Source organism: Euprymna scolopes, chromosome 7 (genome assembly GCF_053919585.1).
Source record: "Euprymna scolopes isolate OS-2025 chromosome 7, ASM5391958v1, whole genome shotgun sequence".
Lineage (NCBI taxonomy): Eukaryota > Metazoa > Mollusca > Cephalopoda > Sepiida > Sepiolidae > Euprymna > Euprymna scolopes.
The window spans coordinates 155896652-155917204 of record NC_136488.1 but is presented as its reverse complement, the minus strand read 5'-3'; the positions used below and the strand labels follow the sequence as shown (position 1 = coordinate 155917204).

The 20553-nt window shown below is 24.4% G+C and overlaps 1 protein-coding gene across 8 annotated transcripts in view; it reads left to right on the top strand.

The window, feature by feature from the left end:
• The window catches only part of LOC145280086 (multifunctional protein CAD-like), a 181194-nt gene that overhangs the window by 41086 nt on the left and 119555 nt on the right, over positions 1 to 20553 (top strand). For all 8 annotated transcript variants that reach the window (XM_080131792.1, XM_080131798.1, XM_080131799.1 and 5 more), the window contains exons 2-5: positions 14398 to 14667; positions 17023 to 17081; positions 18550 to 18633; positions 20080 to 20221. In XM_080131792.1, the coding sequence (XP_079987918.1) occupies positions 14398 to 14667; positions 17023 to 17081; positions 18550 to 18633; positions 20080 to 20221 (555 nt within the window). The remainder of the gene's footprint in view (positions 1 to 14397; positions 14668 to 17022; positions 17082 to 18549; positions 18634 to 20079; positions 20222 to 20553) is intronic.

Below are 20553 nucleotides of genomic sequence, written 5' to 3'. Positions count from 1 at the left end.
GATCCTTCTAAATATGTTGCATATTAATAAATGATCTTTCTAAATATGTTGCATATTAATAAATGATCTTTCTAAATATGTTGCATATTAATAAATGATCCTTCTAAATATGTTGCATATTAATAAATGATCTTTCTAAATATGTTGCATATTAATGATCCTTCTAAATATGTCGCATATTAATAAATGATCTTTCTAAATATGTTGCATATTAATGATCCTTCTAAATATGTTGCATATTAATAAATGATCTTTCTAAATATGTTGCATATTAATAAATGATCCTTCTAAATATGTTGCATATTAATAAATGATCCTTCTAAATATGTTGCATATTAATAAATGATCCTTCTAAATATGTTGCATATTAATAAATGATCCTTCTAAATATGTTGCATATTAATAAATGATCTTTCTAAATATGTTGCATATTAATAAATGATCCTTCTAAATATGTTGCATATTAATAAATGATCCTTCTAAATATGTTGCATATTAATAAATGATCCTTCTAAATATGTTGCATATTAATAAATGATCCTTCTAAATATGTTGCATATTAATAAATGATCTTTCTAAATATGTTGCATATTAATAAATGATCTTTCTAAATATGTTGCATATTAATAAATGATCCTTCTAAATATGTTGCATATTAATAAATGATCCTTCTAAATATGTTGCATATTAATAAATGATCTTTCTAAATATGTTGCATATTAATGATCCTTCTAAATATGTCGCATATTAATAAATGATCTTTCTAAATATGTTGCATATTAATGATCCTTCTAAATATGTTGCATATTAATAAATGATCTTTCTAAATATGTTGCATATTAATAAATGATCCTTCTAAATATGTTGCATATTAATAAATGATCCTTCTAAATATGTTGCATATTAATAAATGATCCTTCTAAATATGTTGCATATTAATAAATGATCCTTCTAAATATGTTGCATATTAATAAATGATCTTTCTAAATATGTTGCATATTAATAAATGATCCTTCTAAATATGTTGCATATTAATAAATGATCCTTCTAAATATGTTGCATATTAATAAATGATCCTTCTAAATATGTTGCATATTAATAAATGATCCTTCTAAATATGTTGCATATTAATAAATGATCTTTCTAAATATGTTGCATATTAATAAATGATCCTTCTAAATATGTTGCATATTAATAAATGATCCTTCTAAATATGTTGCATATTAATAAATGATCTTTCTAAATATGTTGCATATTAATAAATGATCTTTCTAAATATGTTGCATATTAATAAATGATCCTTCTAAATATGTCGCATATTAATGATCCTTCTAAATATGTTGCATATTAATAAATGATCCTTCTAAATATGTTGCATATTAATAAATGATCCTTCTAAATATGTTGCATATTAATAAATGATCTTTCTAAATATGTTGCATATTAATAAATGATCCTTCTAAATATGTCGCATATTAATGATCCTTCTAAATATGTTGCATATTAATAAATGATCCTTCTAAATATGTTGCATATTAATAAATGATCCTTCTAAATATGTTGCATATTAATAAATGATCTTTCTAAATATGTTGCATATTAATAAATGATCCTTCTAAATATGTTGCATATTAATAAATGATCCTTCTAAATATGTTGCATATTAATAAATGATCTTTCTAAATATGTTGCATATTAATAATTGATCTTTCTAAATATGTTGCATATTAATAAATGATCTTTCTAAATATGTTGCATATTAATAAATGATCTTTCTAAATATGTTGCATATTAATAAATGATCCTTCTAAATATGTCGCATATTAATGATCCTTCTAAATATGTTGCATATTAATAAATGATCTTTCTAAATATGTTGCATATTAATAAATGATCTTTCTAAATATGTTGCATATTAATAAATGATCCTTCTAAATATGTTGCATATTAATAAATGATCCTTCTAAATATGTCGCATATTAATGATCCTTCTAAATATGTCGCATATTAATGATCCTTCTAAATATGTTGCATATTAATAAATGATCTTTCTAAATATGTTGCATATTAATAAATGATCTTTCTAAATATGTTGCATATTAATAAATGATCATTCTAAATATGTCGCATATTAATAAATGATCTTTCTAAATATGTCGCATATTAATGATCCTTCTAAATATGTTGCATATTAATAAATGATCTTTCTAAATATGTTGCATATTAATAAATGATCTTTCTAAATATGTTGCATATTAATAAATGATCCTTCTAAATATGTTGCATATTAATAAATGATCCTTCTAAATATGTTGCATATTAATAAATGATCCTTCTAAATATGTTGCATATTAATAAATGATCCTTCTAAATATGTTGCATATTAATAAATGATCCTTCTAAATATGTCGCATATTAATGATCCTTCTAAATATGTTGCATATTAATAAATGATCTTTCTAAATATGTTGCATATTAATAAATGATCTTTCTAAATATGTTGCATATTAATAAATGATCCTTCTAAATATGTTGCATATTAATAAATGATCCTTCTAAATATGTTGCATATTAATAAATGATCCTTCTAAATATGTCGCATATTAATAAATGATCCTTCTAAATATGTTGCATATTAATAAATGATCCTTCTAAATATGTTGCATATTAATAAATGATCTTTCTAAATATGTCGCATATTAATGATCCTTCTAAATATGTTGCATATTAATAAATGATCTTTCTAAATATGTCGCATATTAATGATCCTTCTAAATATGTCGCATATTAATAAATGATCCTTCTAAATATGTTGCATATTAATAAATGATCCTTCTAAATATGTTGCATATTAATAAATGATCTTTCTAAATATGTCGCATATTAATGATCCTTCTAAATATGTTGCATATTAATAAATGATCTTTCTAAATATGTTGCATATTAATAAATGATCTTTCTAAATATGTTGCATATTAATAAATGATCCTTCTAAATATGTTGCATATTAATAAATGATCTTTCTAAATATGTTGCATATTAATAAATGATCCTTCTAAATATGTTGCATATTAATAAATGATCCTTCTAAATATGTTGCATATTAATAAATGATCCTTCTAAATATGTCGCATATTAATGATCCTTCTAAATATGTTGCATATTAATAAATGATCTTTCTAAATATGTTGCATATTAATAAATGATCTTTCTAAATATGTTGCATATTAATAAATGATCCTTCTAAATATGTCGCATATTAATAAATGATCTTTCTAAATATGTTGCATATTAATAAATGATCCTTCTAAATATGTCGCATATTAATGATCCTTCTAAATATGTTGCATATTAATAAATGATCTTTCTAAATATGTTGCATATTAATAAATGATCTTTCTAAATATGTTGCATATTAATAAATGATCTTTCTAAATATGTTGCATATTAATAAATGATCTTTCTAAATATGTTGCATATTAATAAATGATCTTTCTAAATATGTTGCATATTAATAAATGATCTTTCTAAATATGTTGCATATTAATAAATGATCTTTCTAAATATGTTGAATATTAATAAATGATCTTTCTAAATATGTTGCATATTAATAAATGATCTTTCTAAATATGTTGCATATTAATAAATGATCTTTCTAAATATGTTGCATATTAATAAATGATCTTTCTAAATATGTTGCATATTAATAAATGATCTTTCTAAATATGTTGCATATTAATAAATGATCTTTCTAAATATGTTGCATATTAATAAATGATCCTTCTAAATATGTCGCATATTAATGATCCTTCTAAATATGTTGCATATTAATAAATGATCTTTCTAAATATGTTGCATATTAATAAATGATCTTTCTAAATATGTTGCATATTAAGAAATGATCCTTCTAAATATGTTGCATATTAATAAATGATCCTTCTAAATATGTCGCATATTAATGAATGATCCTTCTAAATATGTCGCATATTAATGATCCTTCTAAATATGTTGCATATTAATAAATGATCTTTCTAAATATGTTGCATATTAATAAATGATCTTTCTAAATATGTTGCATATTAATAAATGATCCTTCTAAATATGTTGCATATTAATAAATGATCCTTCTAAATATGTCGCATATTAATGATCCTTCTAAATATGTTGCATATTAATAAATGATCCTTCTAAATATGTTGCATATTAATAAATGATCTTTCTAAATATGTTGCATATTAATAAATGATCTTTCTAAATATGTTGCATATTAATAAATGATCTTTCTAAATATGTTGCATATTAATAAATGATCTTTCTAAATATGTTGCATATTAATAAATGATCTTTCTAAATATGTTGCATATTAATGATCCTTCTAAATATGTTGCATATTAATAAATGATCTTTCTAAATATGTTGCATATTAATAAATGATCCTTCTAAATATGTTGCATATTAATAAATGATCCTTCTAAATATGTTGCATATTAATAAATGATCCTTCTAAATATGTTGCATATTAATAAATGATCCTTCTAAATATGTTGCATATTAATAAATGATCTTTCTAAATATGTTGCATATTAATAAATGATCCTTCTAAATATGTTGCATATTAATAAATGATCCTTCTAAATATGTTGCATATTAATAAATGATCCTTCTAAATATGTTGCATATTAATAAATGATCCTTCTAAATATGTTGCATATTAATAAATGATCTTTCTAAATATGTTGCATATTAATAAATGATCCTTCTAAATATGTTGCATATTAATAAATGATCCTTCTAAATATGTTGCATATTAATAAATGATCTTTCTAAATATGTTGCATATTAATAAATGATCTTTCTACATATGTTGCATATTAATAAATGATCCTTCTAAATATGTCGCATATTAATGATCCTTCTAAATATGTTGCATATTAATAAATGATCCTTCTAAATATGTTGCATATTAATAAATGATCCTTCTAAATATGTTGCATATTAATAAATGATCTTTCTAAATATGTTGCATATTAATAAATGATCCTTCTAAATATGTCGCATATTAATGATCCTTCTAAATATGTTGCATATTAATAAATGATCCTTCTAAATATGTTGCATATTAATAAATGATCCTTCTAAATATGTTGCATATTAATAAATGATCTTTCTAAATATGTTGCATATTAATAAATGATCCTTCTAAATATGTTGCATATTAATAAATGATCCTTCTAAATATGTTGCATATTAATAAATGATCTTTCTAAATATGTTGCATATTAATAAATGATCTTTCTAAATATGTTGCATATTAATAAATGATCTTTCTAAATATGTTGCATATTAATAAATGATCTTTCTAAATATGTTGCATATTAATAAATGATCCTTCTAAATATGTCGCATATTAATGATCCTTCTAAATATGTTGCATATTAATAAATGATCTTTCTAAATATGTTGCATATTAATAAATGATCTTTCTAAATATGTTGCATATTAATAAATGATCCTTCTAAATATGTTGCATATTAATAAATGATCCTTCTAAATATGTCGCATATTAATGATCCTTCTAAATATGTCGCATATTAATGATCCTTCTAAATATGTTGCATATTAATAAATGATCTTTCTAAATATGTTGCATATTAATAAATGATCTTTCTAAATATGTTGCATATTAATAAATGATCATTCTAAATATGTCGCTTATTAATAAATGATCTTTCTAAATATGTTGCATATTAATAAATGATCTTTCTAAATATGTCGCATATTAATGATCCTTCTAAATATGTTGCATATTAATAAATGATCTTTCTAAATATGTCGCATATTAATGATCCTTCTAAATATGTTGCATATTAATAAATGATCTTTCTAAATATGTCGCATATTAATGATCCTTCTAAATATGTTGCATATTAATAAATGATCATTCTAAATATGTCGCATATTAATAAATGATCTTTCTAAATATGTCGCATATTAATGATCCTTCTAAATATGTTGCATATTAATAAATGATCTTTCTAAATATGTTGCATATTAATAAATGATCCTTCTAAATATGTTGCATATTAATAAATGATCCTTCTAAATATGTTGCATATTAATAAATGATCCTTCTAAATATGTCGCATATTAATGATCCTTCTAAATATGTTGCATATTAATAAATGATCTTTCTAAATATGTTGCATATTAATAAATGATCATTCTAAATATGTCGCATATTAATAAATGATCTTTCTAAATATGTCGCATATTAATGATCATTCTAAATATGTCGCATATTAATAAATGATCTTTCTAAATATGTCGCATATTAATGATCCTTCTAAATATGTTGCATATTAATAAATGATCTTTCTAAATATGTCGCATATTAATAAATGATCTTTCTAAATATGTTGCATATTAATGATCCTTCTAAATATGTTGCATATTAATAAATGATCTTTCTAAATATGTCGCATATTAATGATCCTTCTAAATATGTTGCATATTAATAAATGATCATTCTAAATATGTCGCATATTAATAAATGATCTTTCTAAATATGTCGCATATTAATGATCCTTCTAAATATGTCGCATATTAATAAATGATCTTTCTAAATATGTTGCATATTAATAAATGATCTTTCTAAATATGTTGCATATTAATAAATGATCCTTCTAAATATGTTGCATATTAATAAATGATCTTTCTAAATATGTTGCATATTAATAAATGATCCTTCTAAATATGTTGCATATTAATAAATGATCCTTCTAAATATGTTGCATATTAATAAATGATCCTTCTAAATATGTCGCATATTAATAAATGATCTTTCTAAATATGTTGCATATTAATAAATGATCTTTCTAAATATGTCGCATATTAATGATCCTTCTAAATATGTCGCATATTAATAAATGATCCTTCTAAATATGTTGCATATTAATAAATGATCTTTCTAAATATGTTGCATATTAATAAATGATCCTTCTAAATATGTTGCATATTAATAAATGATCCTTCTAAATATGTTGCATATTAATAAATGATCCTTCTAAATATGTTGCATATTAATAAATGATCCTTCTAAATATGTCGCATATTAATGATCCTTCTAAATATGTTGCATATTAATAAATGATCTTTCTAAATATGTTGCATATTAATAAATGATCTTTCTAAATATGTTGCATTTTAATAAATGATCCTTCTAAATATGTTGCATATTAATAAATGATCCTTCTAAATATGTTGCATATTAATAAATGATCCTTCTAAATATGTCGCATATTAATAAATGATCCTTCTAAATATGTTGCATATTAATAAATGATCCTTCTAAATATGTTGCATATTAATAAATGATCTTTCTAAATATGTTGCATATTAATAAATGATCTTTCTAAATATGTTGCATATTAATAAATGATCCTTCTAAATATGTTGCATATTAATAAATGATCCTTCTAAATATGTCGCATATTAATGATCCTTCTAAATATGTTGCATATTAATAAATGATCTTTCTAAATATGTTGCATATTAATAAATGATCTTTCTAAATATGTTGCATATTAATAAATGATCCTTCTAAATATGTTGCATATTAATAAATGATCCTTCTAAATATGTCGCATATTAATGATCCTTCTAAATATGTTGCATATTAATAAATGATCTTTCTAAATATGTTGCATATTAATAAATGATCTTTCTAAATATGTTGCATATTAATAAATGATCCTTCTAAATATGTTGCATATTAATAAATGATCCTTCTAAATATGTCGCATATTAATGATCCTTCTAAATATGTTGCATATTAATAAATGATCTTTCTAAATATGTTGCATATTAATAAATGATCTTTCTAAATATGTTGCATATTAATAAATGATCTTTCTAAATATGTTGCATATTAATAAATGATCCTTCTAAATATGTCGCATATTAATAAATGATCTTTCTAAATATGTTGCATATTAATAAATGATCCTTCTAAATATGTCGCATATTAATGATCCTTCTAAATATGTTGCATATTAATAAATGATCTTTCTAAATATGTTGCATATTAATAAATGATCTTTCTAAATATGTTGCATATTAATAAATGATCTTTCTAAATATGTTGCATATTAATAAATGATCTTTCTAAATATGTTGCATATTAATAAATGATCTTTCTAAATATGTTGCATATTAATAAATGATCTTTCTAAATATGTTGCATATTAATAAATGATCTTTCTAAATATGTTGCATATTAATAAATGATCTTTCTAAATATGTTGCATATTAATAAATGATCCTTCTAAATATGTCGCATATTAATGATCCTTCTAAATATGTTGCATATTAATAAATGATCTTTCTAAATATGTTGCATATTAATAAATGATCTTTCTAAATATGTTGCATATTAATAAATGATCTTTCTAAATATGTTGCATATTAATAAATGATCTTTCTAAATATGTTGCATATTAATAAATGATCTTTCTAAATATGTTGCATATTAATAAATGATCTTTCTAAATATGTTGCATATTAATAAATGATCCTTCTAAATATGTTGCATATTAATAAATGATCCTTCTAAATATGTTGCATATTAATAAATGATCCTTCTAAATATGTCGCATATTAATGATCCTTCTAAATATGTCGCATATTAATAAATGATCTTTCTAAATATGTTGCATATTAATAAATGATCTTTCTAAATATGTTGCATATTAATAAATGATCCTTCTAAATATGTTGCATATTAATAAATGATCCTTCTAAATATGTTGCATATTAATAAATGATCTTTCTAAATATGTTGCATATTAATAAATGATCTTTCTAAATATGTTGCATATTAATAAATGATCCTTCTAAATATGTCGCATATTAATAAATGATCTTTCTAAATATGTTGCATATTAATAAATGATCCTTCTAAATATGTCGCATATTAATGATCCTTCTAAATATGTTGCATATTAATAAATGATCTTTCTAAATATGTTGCATATTAATAAATGATCTTTCTAAATATGTTGCATATTAATAAATGATCCTTCTAAATATGTTGCATATTAATAAATGATCCTTCTAAATATGTCGCATATTAATGATCCTTCTAAATATGTTGCATATTAATAAATGATCTTTCTAAATATGTTGCATATTAATAAATGATCTTTCTAAATATGTTGCATATTAATAAATGATCCTTCTAAATATGTTGCATATTAATAAATGATCCTTCTAAATATGTTGCATATTAATAAATGATCCTTCTAAATATGTTGCATATTAATAAATGATCCTTCTAAATATATCGCATATTAATGATCCTTCTAAATATGTTGCATATTAATAAATGATCTTTCTAAATATGTTGCATATTAATAAATGATCTTTCTAAATATGTTGCATATTAATAAATGATCCTTCTAAATATGTCGCATATTAATAAATGATCTTTCTAAATATGTTGCATATTAATAAATGATCCTTCTAAATATGTCGCATATTAATGATCCTTCTAAATATGTTGCATATTAATAAATGATCTTTCTAAATATGTTGCATATTAATAAATGATCTTTCTAAATATGTTGCATATTAATAAATGATCCTTCTAAATATGTTGCATATTAATAAATGATCCTTCTAAATATGTTGCATATTAATAAATGATCCTTCTAAATATGTCGCATATTAATGATCCTTCTAAATATGTTGCATATTAATAAATGATCTTTCTAAATATGTTGCATATTAATAAATGATCTTTCTAAATATGTTGCATATTAATAAATGATCCTTCTAAATATGTTGCATATTAATAAATGATCTTTCTAAATATGTTGCATATTAATAAATGATCTTTCTAAATATGTTGCATATTAATAAATGATCTTTCTAAATATGTCGCATATTAATAAATGATCTTTCTAAATATGTTGCATATTAATAAATGATCTTTCTAAATATGTTGCATATTAATAAATGATCCTTCTAAATATGTTGCATATTAATGATCCTTCTAAATATGTTGCATATTAATAAATGATCTTTCTAAATATGTTGCATATTAATAAATGATCCTTCTAAATATGTTGCATATTAATAAATGATCCTTCTAAATATGTCGCATATTAATGATCCTTCTAAATATGTTGCATATTAATAAATGATCTTTCTAAATATGTTGCATATTAATAAATGATCTTTCTAAATATGTTGCATATTAATAAATGATCTTTCTAAATATGTTGCATATTAATAAATGATCCTTCTAAATATGTCGCATATTAATAAATGATCTTTCTAAATATGTTGCATATTAATAAATGATCTTTCTAAATATGTTGCATATTAATAAATGATCTTTCTAAATATGTTGCATATTAATAAATGATCCTTCTAAATATGTCGCATATTAATGATCCTTCTAAATATGTTGCATATTAATAAATGATCCTTCTAAATATGTTGCATATTAATAAATGATCTTTCTAAATATGTTGCATATTAATAAATGATCTTTCTAAATATGTTGCATATTAATAAATGATCTTTCTAAATATGTTGCATATTAATAAATGATCCTTCTAAATATGTTGCATATTAATAAATGATCCTTCTAAATATGTTGCATATTAATAAATGATCTTTCTAAATATGTTGCATATTAATAAATGATCTTTCTAAATATGTTGCATATTAATAAATGATCCTTCTAAATATGTCGCATATTAATAAATGATCCTTCTAAATATGTTGCATATTAATAAATGATCTTTCTAAATATGTTGCATATTAATAAATGATCTTTCTAAATATGTTGCATATTAATAAATGATCTTTCTAAATATGTTGCATATTAATAAATGATCCTTCTAAATATGTTGCATATTAATAAATGATCCTTCTAAATATGTCGCATATTAATAAATGATCCTTCTAAATATGTCGCATATTAATGATCCTTCTAAATATGTCGCATATTAATGATCCTTCTAAATATGTTGCATATTAATAAATGATCCTTCTAAATATGTTGCATATTAATAAATGATCTTTCTAAATATGTTGCATATTAATAAATGATCTTTCTAAATATGTTGCATATTAATAAATGATCTTTCTAAATATGTTGCATATTAATAAATGATCTTTCTAAATATGTTGCATATTAATAAATGATCTTTCTAAATATGTTGCATATTAATAAATGATCTTTCTAAATATGTTGCATATTAATAAATGATCCTTCTAAATATGTTGCATATTAATGATCCTTCTAAATATGTCGCATATTAATGATCCTTCTAAATATGTTGCATATTAATAAATGATCCTTCTAAATATGTTGCATATTAATAAATGATCTTTCTAAATATGTTGCATATTAATAAATGATCTTTCTAAATATGTTGCATATTAATAAATGATCTTTCTAAATATGTTGCATATTAATAAATGATCTTTCTAAATATGTTGCATATTAATAAATGATCTTTCTAAATATGTCGCATATTAATAAATGATCTTTCTAAATATGTTGCATATTAATAAATGATCTTTCTAAATATGTTGCATATTAATAAATGATCTTTCTAAATATGTTGCATATTAATAAATGATCTTTCTAAATATGTTGCATATTAATAAATGATCTTTCTAAATATGTTGCATATTAATAAATGATCTTTCTAAATATGTTGCATATTAATAAATGATCTTTCTAAATATGTTGCATATTAATAAATGATCTTTCTAAATATGTTGCATATTAATAAATGATCTTTCTAAATATGTCGCATATTAATAAATGATCTTTCTAAATATGTTGCATATTAATAAATGATCTTTCTAAATATGTTGCATATTAATAAATGATCCTTCTAAATATGTTGCATATTAATAAATGATCTTTCTAAATATGTTGCATATTAATAAATGATCCTTCTAAATATGTCGCATATTAATAAATGATCCTTCTAAATATGTTGCATATTAATAAATGATCTTTCTAAATATGTTGCATATTAATAAATGATCTTTCTAAATATGTCGCATATTAATGATCCTTCTAAATATGTCGCATATTAATGATCCTTCTAAATATGTTGCATATTAATAAATGATCCTTCTAAATATGTTGCATATTAATAAATGATCTTTCTAAATATGTTGCATATTAATAAATGATCTTTCTAAATATGTCGCATATTAATGATCCTTCTAAATATGTCGCATATTAATAAATGATCTTTCTAAATATGTCGCATATTAATGATCCTTCTAAATATGTTGCATATTAATAAATGATCTTTCTAAATATGTCGCATATTAATGATCCTTCTAAATATGTCGCATATTAATGATCCTTCTAAATATGTTGCATATTAATAAATGATCCTTCTAAATATGTTGCATATTAATAAATGATCTTTCTAAATATGTTGCATATTAATAAATGATCCTTCTAAATATGTCGCATATTAATGATCCTTCTAAATATGTTGCATATTAATAAATGATCCTTCTAAATATGTTGCATATTAATAAATGATCTTTCTAAATATGTCGCATATTAATGATCCTTCTAAATATGTCGCATATTAATAAATGATCCTTCTAAATATGTTGCATATTAATAAATGATCCTTCTAAATATGTTGCATATTAATAAATGATCTTTCTAAATATGTTGCATATTAATAAATGATCTTTCTAAATATGTTGCATATTAATAAATGATCTTTCTAAATATGTTGCATATTAATAAATGATCTTTCTAAATATGTTGCATATTAATAAATGATCTTTCTAAATATGTTGCATATTAATAAATGATCTTTCTAAATATGTTGCATATTAATAAATGATCTTTCTAAATATGTTGCATATTAATAAATGATCTTTCTAAATATGTTGCATATTAATAAATGATCTTTCTAAATATGTTGCATATTAATAAATGATCTTTCTAAATATGTTGCATATTAATAAATGATCTTTCTAAATATGTTGCATATTAATAAATGATCTTTCTAAATATGTTGCATATTAATAAATGATCTTTCTAAATATGTTGCATATTAATAAATGATCTTTCTAAATATGTTGCATATTAATAAATGATCTTTCTAAATGTGTCGCATATTAATAAATGATCCTTCTAAATATGTCGCATATTAATGATCCTTCTAAATATGTTGTATATAAATTTTTCTAATTTATTTTTGGAAAGGCTGTGATAGGATTTGTCTCTACTGCACCAATTTTTCAAAAATTAAAAAAAAAAAAAAAAACTGACTGGACTAGTTTCTGCTGAACTGGATGAAACAAACAATTTCTTTATTTATGAATTATATCAACATTATTTTTTTATGTAAAAATAACTACCTAACCAGGGTTTAAATTAGTTCTGTTAATATAAGTTTGATGATTTAAAGGAGATAAATTGTAGAAATTATTACGTTCTTTAATTGTTACAATTTATGAGTACTGATTTAAGTTGTTGAAATTTTTTTTTTTTTTTTTTTTTTTTCCTGAATTGAATGAGTCTAGCTTTTTAAAAGAATGATCATGTTGTAATGCATGAGAAAAAAGTGCATTCTGGGAATGTTTATTTAAAAAAAAATGTTTTTTATTCATATCTCTGTTCTCCAAGCTTTTAGTTTCCATTGAGTTTCACCAATATTCAACTATTCAGAAAAGTTGAGCTGAGGCCTGCGTAGTTTCTCTTGTTTACATTTGTTAAAAATTTCAAAATAACTGGAAATAAAATTTCATAATTTTTTTATATTTTTTTTTATTCTAGTTTAACATGACGGACACAATAATATACGATCTTGGAAAGAGCTCCTGGTGTGAGTGTAAGAGATAGTGAATGTATATCTGGCATCTGATGGAGTGCTTCATCCCCACCACCACAAAATAAGAAAATTAAAAAAAAAAAAAAAAAGTAACCTTAGAAGTTAGTGTTCAGTGATACTGGGTTGGTCAGAGCTAAGAGGGGAAAAAGCTAAAATACCAAGGTCTTATGTAAGACAGAAAAAGAAACTGGAATCTTTTAGGAAGATCTGTCATTCCAGTAATTACAGGAACAACTGAACTTGTGGGGAAGAATTTCAGGATCTGACAAATATGCTAATTGCAAGTGAAATTCAAGCAATTGCATTTGAGAGGTGGGGTTGGGATCTTGAAAAGATTTCTGTAGGAATGTATAATATAGCAGATGGTCTAGCATCCAGTGGGATGCCCCGTCCCCAGCTTAAATAAAAATTGAAAAAAAGAAAAATACTATTCTAAAATGATATACTGGACTATATATGCTAGAATTTTTTTATTCATGTTCATTTTTCTTTTCTTTTTTAGTTTTTCAAACTGGAATGGTGGGGTACCCCGAATCTTTGACAGACCCTTCATACAAGTCACAAATCCTTGTTCTTACATACCCACTGATTGGCAACTATGGTATCCCTGATAACAAGAAAGATGAATATGGACTCCCATTTTGGTTTGAGTCTTTCAAAATCCATGTATCGGCACTGATTGTGGGTGAATTAACTTCTGACCACAGTCACTGGAGTGCAGTTAGGTCACTAGCTGACTGGCTCCAAGAGCAAGGAATTCCAGCAATAACTGGTAAGGAACTTTCTTTTTTTTTTTTTTTTTTTTTTTTCCAGAAACGCCTATATATGTATTAAGCACTTTTGAAAAGTTTTTTTTTTGTGTTTAGTTCAATACATTTGAAGTTATTGATATAGCTGGCATCAATCAATCAAAATATTTCTATTTTTATTTGCGGACTATTATCCTCGTCTTTATAGTTCTTTCATGAAGCTTTGGTCAACTATTCCTCTGGCCTTCATCAAGTGGTAAACCGTGACGGGATAGGAATGCTGAGTCTCTTAATTGTATCCTCAGTAACTACTGCCTTCCATAGTTGTCGTTTTGGCCGATTAATCCTCTGGCCAACTTTAGCGCAGTGAATAGAAACGTTGAATCTCTACAGTTTCAGGTGAGCATTGTCTGAAGATGGCAGTTTCAATCCTACCCAAACCTGGCCAGAGAATTAGTTGGCCAAAATGTGGTGAGACAACAACAACCATGGAAGGCAGTAATTACTGAAGATACAGTTGAGTGATTCTGCATCCCTATCCCATTGTGGTTAACGTAACAAAGGCCAGAGGAATAGTTTGCCAAAACGTGAAACAACAACTATGGAGATGAGGATAATAGTCCGCAAATAAATGAAAATATACAAATTACTCTTCTCGAAATCTCAAATTCACTAATTAAAATATTTCTAGTGATGTGATTCTTACTAATGTAGATTTTCTTTCTTTGTAATTTTTATTTAAAATTTTTTTTAATACGTTAGTGTGTGTACACTTGCAGCATGAAAGATGATCTTGCTCCAAATCTATCATATTAAGCGTGAATTAAGACATTTTTGTAAACTGTTTGAATCATCTGATTAAAATGAAATGTCCAACATTTATTCAATGAATTTTGTAAGAAGGTAATTTTTTTCAAATCTAACAGTATTCAGTCCAAGTAAAGTTTTTAAGTTTGAACTAAATTAATTCACCGGAATCTGTTTACGTTTTTTTACATCTTGTAGCTGTTAAGTGTCTATAATTGTTCTGACATTTTGTGGTAACAAAAAAATAAAACTGGGATCTTCAGAGTGTTTCTGAAATCATTATTTCCATGATCTCCTAGCCAGCTCAGATTCATCTCCCTCCCTCTTCGTTCCTGGATATGACCTTAAGCTATATCCGGTGGTAAGGCCCCAGCTTGCGGGCTTTGGGGAGTGTGGAGCCACCTCTTAATTGCCATTGCTCCCAGGTCCACTTTGACCCGGAGTGGTAGTACCTGTTAGGGCCCCAACTATGGGTTAAATAGAAACTGACTTGAAAAAAATAAACATATATTCTATTAAAAACTTTTTCTTCAAAATCACTGGATTCGGCATTAAATAACTTAAAAAGGGTTGATATGCCATGAAACAACCAACCAACTCTCCCTCTTCATGTGTCTGTGTTTATGTAAATTTAGGTTTTTATTACATATGGATATGATACAAAAACTCTGATAATACTGCTTGCTTGCGGAATGCGTCAGATTGTTGAAAGGTGAATGAGATTATACAAGAATTAATAGCACCTCCGTAAAGGATAAAATAATTGGTTGACCTGTAAATATTTGTTCATCTGACAACAAGGGTTTTGATTGAGTTATGTCAGCATAGTTCTCTTCAGCAGCAGTGTTTGAAACTGTTTTTTTTTTTTTAATTATTACTGACATCTGAAACTTGTTTAAAATCTTGCTAATCTCCATTAAATTGAAAGCCTATAACTATTTTTAACTTCGGATGAAGTTTTTTAAAATGCGTATTTATGTTCATGATTGGTTAAAAGTAAGATTAATGTATCAATGTTAATCTAAAAATTTGTGGACTAGTAAAATTGTTTTAAATTGTCCAATGAATACTGTGTAATAAGGCCCCAAAACATTTAAATTTACAACACTTGTCAATTAACACCCACCTCCAAAAAATATATTGTACAATAAAAATTGTGTCAATTGATCAAATAGTTTTATTTTTATAAAGAAAATCATTTTTAAACAACTTTACGTTTTTTTTTTTAATGTCACCACCCTTTAGTAAGAATAGCTCTCTAAAATTTTGCAAAAGTTTGAATTATTTGCAATTATCTTTTGTTCTGACAAAATGACATCAATTTGTTTTTTGTTTGTTTTTTATTTTAATAAAACATCTTGATCAGTTTGTGCAAGTTTTTTATATTTTCTTTGTTATATGTACATATAACAATGTTATTTATTTATTTTTTTTTCAAAACTTATTCTGATCTTATTTTTTTAACTTTTGATTTTTCAAACTTGCATTGAATTTATTTCTTGCAAACAAATTCTGAATTGTTTTCTCCATTCAATCCTTTATATCATTCATGCTTTGATTTCCTTTTCCAGGGATTGACACAAGAGCCCTCACCAAAAGGATAAGAGAAAAGGGAACACTTCTGGGAAAAGTAAGATTTTTACATTGTTTTTTACTCATTCAAGAGTATTTTCTCTTCTCCTTTCTCTCATCAAAAGTTAATGCTACTATTTTCATGGAGCAATTTATTTTTACTATAAGAAAAGAAATGTGACCCATTAGGTCAGCCATTGAGCTCTGATTAAATTGTTTGCAAAGTCAAATCCAATCTGGTCTCGTTTTCATCTTTCTCTTTTTCTCCAACTACAGGTTAAATGGTATTTACAGCTTGTGATACTATTCCCATTTGTTTATGATACAGTATTTTGAATCTTGTGCTTATCTTAGACTGTAACAGATTTATAAAAAGTGGTGGGGGGGGGCAGTATTTGATAGAAAGTTAATAAGAACAAGTTACTTGTAAATATCTAATTAGGGCAACTAAAATGGAATTCCTTTATTCCATACCCAAAATTAGGGAATATTTTGGTATGTATTTTGCAGAAAAAATCTTTATTTTTACCACAAAATGCATAACAATTAAGCTACACATTTCAACCCACATAGAGAATCGCCAGGCTAGAGAGATGAAGTGTAGTTTAATTAGCATAAATATATTTTCATAACTTACTATCTAGCTCTACTTGCATATTGAGCACTTTTTAAGTAAATACTGAAAAGTTATCTAAATATTAATTTACTTGTCCGTACGTCCAGTCTCACAAAATAAAGCCATCATCGCAAACATTAATGAGAAACGAATTACTCTTCTTTATAGTCGCTCTTTATTAGTTAAAATCATTAAAACCATTTCCTCTCCAAAAGTTTTTACAAAAAATGGCTGTTTGTTTACGGTTTTAAATGTTTATAATTAAAAAAAACAAAAAAAAAAAAAGTCATGTTGAGAGGAGACTAATTTTTTTTTTATAATTTTTTTCTTTTTTAAACAAAAAAAATGTGCAAGTGAATTGACATCTTCATAATTTATATAAAAAAATTATTCAGAAAAAATGTTTTAAATTTTCATTGAAAAAAAAAAAAAAAAATCTAAACTTTTTTAAATCCATTCTTTTTAGCATTAAAAAGGTTTAAAAAAAAAAAAAAAGAGAATTTGCTAAAAAATTATTTTAAATTTGTCATTATTTGTTTTATTATATTTTCTATTCAATTTATGTGTTTTAAAAATTTTCAACGACCGTGGAATTTCCATGGGTTCTGCTAGTAACATTTAATATGGATATTGAGATAATGTGTGTATGCATACGTTCCAAAGAATCATAGAAATAATCACCAGAGATTAAAAAGAAAAAGAAAAAATTTTCTAATTTAAAAAAAAAAAAAAAAAAAAAAACTTTGGTGCAAATAAGATACAAAAGCCAGCATATGCCCTCAGTCTAAATGGTTGTGTCATATATACTATACTGCTCTCTTTCTCTCTCTCTCAAGAAATACTACAGCTAATAGAAATGTTGCACTTTAAGAGAGAAAACTTTTTATATATTTTTCATGTTTCTTCTCAGGTGATTCTTGAAGGCACTGACCCTGCTGCCGTTTTATTCAGGGACCCTAACAAAGATGATTTAGTTCAACAGGTATCAATCAAGGTAAGATAATAACAGTAAATGATATCACTTATGAACATCTTTTTTTTTTTATGTATATAGTAAGCTCATACATATATGTAACAAATCTACATTATTGCATTTTGCCTTCCCTCCAATAAGCTCCTGCCTTCCTATAGTTTCGGGAACAAATCCTTTGAAAACATGTCTGCCTATTGTTGAAGACAAAACTGGAGAGTTGCTGATTTTTTGCCGTATTGTGCTATTCTCAGCCGCATAACCCCCATTTCCTAATCTTGTTTTGCATAGTTAACTATTGTTACAGCAGTTTAGGTTTTAGACAACTTTTTGTTTGTTTGCTATGCAAGCTTAATCTGCACAGATACTTCCAAGGTTTGGTTTGGTTGTTTTTTTTTTTTTTTTTTTTTTTTATGGCATATTAACTCTTTTCGGATTATTTAATGCTGAATACAGTTATTTGGGAAATAGTATTCATGTTGCATCCAGTTATTTTGTAAGTTTTTATTTGTCAAGCTCTTTGTATCTTGAGTCGCTAGTTTGTAGTGTTCGTTTGGTTGTTTTATAGTGGATTTTATCGGGTTTTTTTTTTGTTCCCTGTCCTGCAGAATATAAGTTTTGCAATAGGAAAGGGAAAAGGGTTACAGTATTAATGTTTGGTACCTTTAAGTTAGGAAACTAGTCAGGAAGTGGGAGAGATAGAAAAAGAAAATTGGGGGGGGGGTTGTTTTGCAGAACATAATTAAGTTTTGCAAAAGGAAGTAGAAAAACAAAGAACATCAATGTCAGGTGCGTTTCCTCTCTGGAACACAATATCTTCAAACAACCTGAGTTACTTCCTATAAAAAAACAGGATTAGTTTAGTTGTTGAAAAGAAAATAATGGAATGAATTTTATAATCTGAAATTTTGGTGCTTAGCGATAGTAATTCAATGATATTTAATAACATTGTTTTTAATTCCCTCATTTATAACTTGATGAGAATTGTACCATATTTAAAATGCTGATGAAAGATTTTTTTTTTTTTTTTTTTTTTTTTTTTTTTTTTAGAAAATATGATTTTGTCTTTAAACTTTTTGTTTCAAGGGGAAGTAACTGTATGGATAAATACAAAGTTACATTTCTTTTTTTTTTTCTTTTTTTTTTTTTTTTTTTAATATTTCAGACTCTGACAAAGTATTTTATGAAAGGAATTACATTTTAACAGCATGCTGTGATGATTGACTAAAAATTTTTGAGGATGAAAATTATTGATAAATGATAAAGCGACTAATTTTCTATGAGATTTTTAGAAATATTACTAAATATTCCAATTAAATGGAGGAAAAATAGATATACTCAGTGATTAAAGATAATTATATAAAATTATATATTTAAAAGATTTCCCTATACAACTAAGACCAGTATTTATAGTTCTATTAATTTCAAATATATTAAATATTCTGAAATATATTAATTTTTTTATTCAAGGAACCTGTTGAATATAATGTTGATGGTGATATCAAAATACTTGTCGTTGATTGTGGCATGAAATACAACCAAATTAGGTGCTTATGTAACCGTGGCGTTTCTGTCAAAGTTGTACCCTGGGATTATCCATTTGACCCTTCAGGTGAGTTAACCCCCCCCCATCTACTTTCACTTAATTCACAGTTCATTTTGAGGGTTTTTTTTTGTTTTTTTTCCCCAAAAAAAAATCTCCATTTTCAAATATAAATTTTCTTGCTATTAAAAACATTTTTTTTTTTTTCTTAATTTTATGTGTGCTTTTAATAATAGCTCTGTCTTGAACAATGCTGAAAAATCTAAATGTTTTAAAATATCAATTAGGGAGAAACTTATTTTTTTATTGTTGGAATCCTTTCAGATGAATAATTTATATATTTATTTATTTGCGGACTGTTATCTTCATCTTCATAGTTATTTCACAACATTTTGGCCAAC